The sequence below is a fragment of the Octopus bimaculoides genome, chromosome 16, assembly GCF_001194135.2.
Source record: "Octopus bimaculoides isolate UCB-OBI-ISO-001 chromosome 16, ASM119413v2, whole genome shotgun sequence".
Lineage (NCBI taxonomy): Eukaryota > Metazoa > Mollusca > Cephalopoda > Octopoda > Octopodidae > Octopus > Octopus bimaculoides.
In genome coordinates, this window is record NC_068996.1 from 25,339,780 (window position 1) to 25,348,119 (window position 8,340).

An 8,340-nucleotide genomic window follows, 5' to 3' on the forward strand; every position below is an offset into this window, starting at 1 on the left:
TCTCTCTCTCTTCCCTCTACCACTTTTTCCCACTGCCACATGACCTGTGGTCATCCTAACCTCTCTTCTCCATTTCCTTTTTACACCTGATTGCCAAGGTGATCGGTCGTGTTTCTCGTCGCCCACTTTCAACATGCTTTGTTGTCTCATTTGTTTTTTCATTTCCAGTCCTTTAGAACACTTTTCCCTGGTGTTACCCATATATTCATCTCACATTTCAGCCACAAGGCCATATTTTGTCTGTATAATATTTCTTTCTTTTTGTTTTTATGTTCACATTCTGTCATGTTTGTTTTCATCTCTGTCCCTTGTTCATTCACGATTTCCCAATGGCTTCTTGTTGCTGCCACCACCAAAGGTGAACAATATTATCATTAGAGGTGTGAAATTATGATTCTTTGGATAACTGATGAGGATTTAGCAACATTCTATGTGTGTATTTTCCATTTGTTCCATATATATACACACACACTTTGGTAATTATTCATGTTAAAAAGTAATATAACTTTCTATTAGTTTATCAGATATGGAAGCCAAATTTTTTGGTGAATGTAAAGTCAAAATAGATTTAGTTTTTAACTGGTCTTAATTTTAGATTTTTTCCTTTGCTTTGTTCTTAAGACATGTTTTGTTATCAAACTTTTAATCATATACATTGATTATAGATTTTAATTGATTTTTGAGAATAATCAGAAATTGCTTGTGAATAAGTAAAATAATTACATTGAACACTTATTTGTCATTTAAATTTAACAAAAAGTTATGTAAAATTGAGTCAGGTTTTAAATTGTTTGAACACATTAGGATCAGCTGTTGTATATGTTAAAACCAGAGGTGATCTGAAGTAGACTGGTGTGAAGTGTTAATGGAACTGAATGCTTAGATCCGATATATTTTTGTTATAGATTAGTTAAAAATACATTTTCCTTTTTTATGTTGGATAGATATTTTATTACTTACATTTTATATCCATTTTGTTTTTGCTTTGTTTAATGATGGAAGGCAAATTAGAAGCTTGCATCTATTATTAGATGCAATTCCATATTACTTAATTGTTAAGCTTTAATATGGTATTAAATTCTTTATAAAAAATAAAAGCTCTGTGTTCAAACCTATATTAGAAACTTATATACATTTAGTAATAGGACACATAAAGATAATGACAACACAGGGTTAAATTCAAAAGATGAGGGGTAATAGTTGATAAAATTTAAAGTATAACTGGCAATCTTTAAAACACCTACTATAATTAGTACTGTTTTTGTTGCCTCTTTCTCCCTCTGCATCTGTCTCTTTGATGTGTGTACATCAAAAGCAGTCAGCTGCTGAGGTACTTTCACAATGTCTGAATTTCATGAAAGCACTAATAATTTTAATAAACAATATACTTTCAAGTTCACATACATAATTTATACACAGGCAGTTAAAATTTACATAAGTTTAAATGTCCAGAGAAGGCTTATCATAGATGAAGTTGTGAATAGCAACTAAAAGACTTTGACAAACCTAGTTGATTGATTGACTAAACAATTTATTGAACAATTAGTTAGTTAATTAGTTTAAATAGTTAACCAGTTGACAAATAATAAAAAAAATAAAGTGAAATTAAACCCATGTGTTTATCACTGGAGTGAAGACCCTCTTGAGATGAAACAAAATAGAAATATTTCTTATTTCTTTACTGCCCACAAGGGGCTAAACATAGAAGGGACAGACAAACGGATTAAGTCGATTATATCGACTCCAGTGCGTAACTGGTACTTACTTAATTGACCCCCGAAAGGATGAAAGCCAAAGTCGACCTTGGTGGAATTTGAACTCAGAACGTAGCAGCAGACGAAATACTGCTAAGCATTTCGTCCGGCATGCTAATGCTTCTGCCAGCTCACCGCTTTAAGAAATATTTTCTTTATTCAATTCATCCTTTACTGCAATTTAACTCGGAAACTGAATATTTATCTCCTGTGTATTAGTGGTACCCATTGATTGATATTTAATTCAAACTGACACATTTGAGACAAGGATGATATAACTAGAAAGAAAATTAATTTTAGATATCGACTAGAATGAAATGTTTTATGCAAAGCAATGTATTGCAAGGCCATGCTAGAAATTAGCACAAAATTTTTACCGTTATAAACACATTTTAATATGTTTGAACTGATAGTATAATTATTTAAAATACTTTTTTATTGTATATACTATTGACAGGTTTTTATATAATTTACTAGCAGCTAAGCCCAGTTTCACCCTGTCTGTTTGGATGATGTGGCCATGATCTTTTTCGGTTAGGCATAATCTATAACAGCGTTTCTCAACCTTATCATATCGGGTCCCGTTTCAATTGAGGCCTCCAGCTGTATGAAAATTTCCTGACTTCCCCCTCCTTTTCAGAAAACAGCTTCAGGAGTTGTGAAGAATGTATTTGTACGTTGTCTGTTTCTGAGAGCTATTCTATTGGACGTCTCTCTCTAATCATTAAAACATTGATTTAATTATGAACATAGAAAGAAATTATACATTAATCCCTATTTTTGTATGCAATTGTATCCGTAAAAAATTTTATTTGCAGAGAGCAGAAATTGAAAGATATATGAAATGGACGTGTGTGTGTGTGAGCGTGTGTGCGTGCTTGCGCGTGTGTATGTGAGAGAGTGGGTGAGAAAGAGAGTTTGAGTGAAGGTGTATGCCATGATAATTGACGCCTTTTAAGGTACACACGCATACATAAAAAATGTCATCGTAGAAAATGTTTACAATAGTGGATTTATGGAAAAGATTGTTTAATTTTTGAAATGCAAATATGTGAATGAAAATTAAGATCAGACATGTACATGGTAGGTAGACATTGTAGAAATAGCAGCCAAATCTCCCTCAAAACACCCTACTGTCTTAATTCGACAATTCTGCCTATTATATAGTTTGAAAACTCCTGAAGAACAAATTTGTAGGTAGTGTGTTTGTGAGAGTTATTCTATTGGACCTCTGTCTAATCATGAAAACATTGATTTAATTATGAACATAGAAAGAAATGATATATTAATCCCTATTTTTGTAAGCAGTTGTAACCGTAAAAATTTTATTTGCAGAGAGCAAAAATTGAAAGAAGATATATGAAATAGGCGTGTGTGTGTGTGTGTGTTTCTGGTTAATTTAGCGGGAGTTTTGCAGTCAGCATGAGGTGGTTTGTGTTTATCACTCAAGTCAAATTGTTAATTTGTCTGTAATAGCAATGCCTGGACAAGTGAAAATATCTTCGTTTTTTACTCCTTCGCCTGCAGTAAAAGGAGCCAGGAGCCCTTGTCCAGTAAGCTGAGGAAACAATAAGAATATTTTAATAAGTTTTAGCTTCAGTTTACATTTTATATGTTATCAGACAGTGTTTTGATAGTTAATGTATATATGTGAGATAATAGTTTTACTTTAAGAGTTTCAGTTTTAAAGTGAAAGTGTGTGACATTAGAACAGCGAGATTTTATTGTTTCCCTTTTGACACGTAATACTACAATAGTGGAGGAGATGTGATATTGCATTGAGCTCGCACTAGGCAAGAAGTTAAAAAAATTTTTTTTGCCTAAGATACTACCTGGACCATAAGTAAGGCATGTGTAAAATTTGAATGAAATTGGTTGTGTAGTTCTCAAGTTTTAGGGATTCACACAGACAGACACACATTCTCATCTTTATATATTTTTTTTATAGGTGATGATGTCTCTTGCCAATCACCTGCAGACAACTGAAGCTGAAAAGCAGAAACTCCGAGCCCAGGTTCGACGGCTGTGCCAAGAAAATGCTTGGCTTAGAGATGAATTAGCAAATGCACAGCAGAAACTGCTTTTGAGTGAACAAAAGGTAGCAACAATAGAAGAAGAAAAGAAGCACCTAGAATTTATGAATGAAATGAAGAAATACGACACTAATGAAGCCCAGGTAGTGAGTAGCATTTGTATATGCATGTTATGCATGTTTGTATATTATTGGAACTGATTTTGTATAATGTATTCCTTCATAAATAATGTAGAATTATACCTTCATATATTCATCTAAAGTTATGTAAACTTAACTTCATTTACCTTTGATATTTTAAATATGGCTTTTGTAATGTGTAACTATATCTATCAACAAAAAAAACAAACAAACATTGATGTCTCATTATCTGTTACCTGGTGATTCTATTTAAACTTCATTTTCTTTCTTCCTATAACATATGCAGTTCAGAGAGTTTTGGTAATATACATAGTAACAATAGAGTACATCATAGTTTCAGAGGACAATGTATTGTCCTTTTGACTTTTAAGCTAATCCCTCACATTCGGTGTCCATGCTTTGCTGCCATACAGCATCACAGTTCATACACCAGTATCATACAATCTTTCTCTCATGCAGAGAAAGAATCTCCTTGTTACCAGCAGAGTTAATAGATTCTTGGACTTTCTCTACCCCGTTCTTACTGAGGCTGCTATCTGTTTGGAAGACAACACTTTCCTCTGCTTTGATTAGGTATCTTAGCTAAGAGAAACTTTAATTGCTTCTAAGGAACTCTGAACATTTGAAAGAATTTTCCATGGTTACTTTTACTGCTAAACACTCCTGCACGTGTATCCTTCTTTATCCAATTTACCTTTGATCCCATTGCATTTCTTATGCTCCGCACACATTAAATACACTGTATTGAATTCCTGTTTCTCTGTTGCCATCTGTAAAGCATCTGCACTCAACATACAGAATCCTGTCTTCTTTTCTGTTAACTAAAGCTTAAACTTTTGTTTCATTTGCCTCTCAATTCTAGGCCTTCTACATTTGAAATTTCTTCAACTGAGAACTAGTTCATCAACATACATGTTCCATAGACAGCCTGTCTTAATCTCATCTGTTATGATTGGAAATTTATAATAAACAAAAGTGTTGGGAGCAGGGTGTTTGGGAACTGAGTTCTAATTAACATTTAACAGCATACTAAATTTCTTGCTGAACTTGTTACTTACTCACACCATGCTGACATCTCTGACAAGACTTGAATGGCTTTCACTATCCATTCATCTTCGTCTACGTTTTTGAATGACCACTAGACTACAGTTGTGACACATTGTCAAAGACCTTCCCTAGGCCAGCGAATGCTAGTTACAGCCTTGCTCATGTCTAAGAACTTCTCTTGTAGTTGATGTTCAACTTCAAGTCATCTCTAATTGAGCTGACCTGTGATCAAAGGCATTCCAGCCATTTTTAGTAAGATGTAGGAAAGGAAAGGCAGTATCAGGGCATTAGTGAGAGATCCAGAATGTTATGGGCAAAGGGCAGAAAGAAAGGGAAGATGAGAGGGATCTTTCATTTAATGTCTGTTTTTCAATACTAGCATGGCTTACACATAGGGCTATTTCCAACCACATGGTTTCCAGTTCATTCCTACTATGTTGCATCTTGGGAAGGTGACTTCTGCTATAATCCCAGTAGACAGAAACAGAAAGAAGCCTGTCACAAGCACACAACACACACGTGCACACCCACCTACATAATCTCAATTCTATATTGTCTTTTACTCACTTAAGATGATAGGCATGAATTAAGGGAATTTAGATGTTTTTAACAGATTGACTGATAACATAAAGACTCCCTCATTAGTGCATTTTTCTGGCATCAGTAGTTGCTTCTTTTGACACAGATCCTAAATGCATCTCATATGTTTATCAACCAACTAACCAATCTTCATCCCATTTATTAGTGAAATAGATATGCTTGCTTTATATGAAGTGGCTATCAGTGATTGTAGTTGCTTTCCCAAGAGCATTTAATAGAAGTTGAAAGTATTATAAAGTTTAGATTATTATAAACTAGAACTGAAGTCAGCTAACAAGACTTATATCACCAAAAGCTTCTCTTTTACATTTAACTCTTTCTTTTCTTATAAAAAGACCAAACATTTTTATTGGCAACCTGGCAGAATCATTAGCATGCTAGACAAAATGTTCAAAAGCTGCCATGGTCAACTTTGCCGTTCAGCCTCTCTGAGTCAATAAAATAAGTACCAGCTGAGCACTGGGATTGATCTAATCAACTTACCCCACTCCTGAAATAGCTTACCTTGTGCCCAAATTTAAACTTGTTATTATTATTATTTATTAGAATTACTGTGCATATTATTTTTCTTTTAACAGAATGAGGAAAAAGAGAATGAACAGTCATCCCTCGATTTAGGTTTTCCTGATGATGATGATGATAGTGGTCAACCAGAAGGTATTGATAGATTTATATATATTATATTATAATTGAAGTTTTGCTTTAACACTTTGCACTTTCATTCAGTAATTTGCTCAACTGTAGTTTTTAAAGTGTTTTTGTACTTGTATACATACTGTACATATATCACCAGCAGATTGTTTAGTTATTAAAGTACTTATTTCATTTTTAGCATTTTAACATTTTAGTATTCATACATTTATTACATGGTAATGTGCATATATGCTTTTTTAGTCTGATTTAAATTTGCATTATTCCTTATTCAAAATATTAGATGACCTTAAAATATTATTGTAATAGTTTCTATCAGAGAAGTTTGGGTGTAAATGTAATTGTAGAAATTTAGATGCAAAGCAGATTTTTTTTCTTTTGTATAGTTAGGACTACATTGTCCTTTATTTTGTTTTGTTTTCAATATGGGTGTGATTTGAAGATGATTTGGCTGCTATTTCTTTCAGTACAAGATTGAGTAAGGGCACCTTTTTTAGTTTCAATAATGAAATGAAGTTTATAAAAATTTGTTTGATGCTTATGTATCTAGAAGAATAGTGTGTTTTATAGCACACACTCATAGGTATGTGACTTAGATAAAATTACTGTTTTGGTTTATACATATAGATTTTTAGGGATTTTGAATACAGATGACATTTCAGCTGCCATTGAAGGGATTCCCACCTTTGACATAGGGACTTGTTTGATAGTTCAGTATAATGTCGTATGTGCATGTCACTTAAAATATTTTAAAATTAAGTAATACTATTGTAATACAAACCCTGTGATGCTTCTCTGTTTTCAGAAAAGCCGTAGAAAATTAACTGTGTATAGTATTCTTTCATTTTGAGATTTTGTATCTTACCATTGTTATGATAAAATATAACCAGCACATTCTGTAATTGGTGATTGGTAGAGCATCCAGTTTTAGAAAACCTATCAAAAATGTAACATAACAATGAAACTTGAAGTCTGTACGCAGTACTGCATGCTAGCTGTTCTCAAAGTATAGGGTGGCTCTTTAAGTTCTCTTCCTCTCATGGAATAGTTTCTCCTCTAGTGTTGGTGACATAATAAAATTCACTTTAGGGTATGGCAACCCAAAGTGATGTAAAATAATGACAGTGATGGTGATTCTGTAAAAACAAAAAATGGTGAAATGAATGTGTCATAGAAATAAGAGTACACATCTTTCTGCAAGCAGTTAAGATATCTTTAAGACATAACCTCTTCTGCAGCTAAGTAAATTAAATCTGTTTGTGTCACATCTTAACAGCTTAGTGTTGTAGTCACAAGTTTAATCAGATCTACAATAAGGATTGATTGTTCATCTTTTCCAGATTTTGATAGGAATCAATTAAAGCTTAAATATGATGCTTAATTAAATTAATTTTCTACTTAATTTTTTTTTTCTTTTCTTTTCAGTACTTTCTCCAACTCAGCCCAATGCCATGGCTCAAGCAGCTAGTGGTGGCTATGAAATTCCAGCTCGGCTTCGTACGCTACACAACCTTGTCATACAATATGCTTCTCAAGGCCGTTATGAAGTTGCAGTGCCTCTTTGCAAGCAAGCTCTTGAAGATCTTGAGAAAAATAGTGGTCATGATCACCCTGATGTTGCCACTATGTTGAATATTTTGGCTCTCGTTTACAGGTACATAATATTCTCTGGGTTTCTTTTAAACATTTTCTTTCATGCTATATTATTTACTGCTCATAAATTTTTATAAATCAATTTAAAAAAATTGTTTAAATTATGTATCAAATTTAAAGTTTATTAAGATTTAAAAACAGTTGTTAACAAATTTTTACTTAATGTTTCATAATCAGAAATATTAAGCTACTTTTAGATTCATTCAGACTTAAGTTTTATGAATTTGGAATACTCTGTAAATTTTCAAAGACAATTTCATAATCTTTTAAAATTCTGTGATGTTGAAATTTGTATTATTACCTTTTTGTTATTGAAATTTGTAATTATCTTTTGACATTACATTTTCCTTCCCTTGCTTCCAGATTTTCTGCATCTTACACCACTTTTTTTGTACCTTCATTACTTTATTCAAAAAAAAAAATTTTTTTTTCATTTTAACAGTTTTTGAGAGAATTAGTATA

The 8,340-nt window shown here is 32.6% G+C and overlaps 1 protein-coding gene across 22 annotated transcripts in view; it reads left to right on the plus strand.

Annotated features, from left to right (window-relative positions):
* Positions 1 to 8,340, plus strand: part of LOC106867804 (kinesin light chain) — a 126,492-nt gene that overhangs the window by 64,699 nt on the left and 53,453 nt on the right. For 20 of the 22 annotated variants that reach the window (XM_052973612.1, XM_052973604.1, XM_052973610.1 and 17 more), the window contains 3 exons: positions 3,703 to 3,933; positions 6,153 to 6,231; positions 7,651 to 7,879. In XM_052973612.1, coding sequence (XP_052829572.1) covers positions 3,703 to 3,933; positions 6,153 to 6,231; positions 7,651 to 7,879 — 539 coding nt within the window. The remainder of the gene's footprint in view (positions 1 to 3,702; positions 3,934 to 6,152; positions 6,232 to 7,650; positions 7,880 to 8,340) is intronic. The other 2 variants (XM_052973598.1, XM_052973620.1) reach the window with 1 other exon arrangement.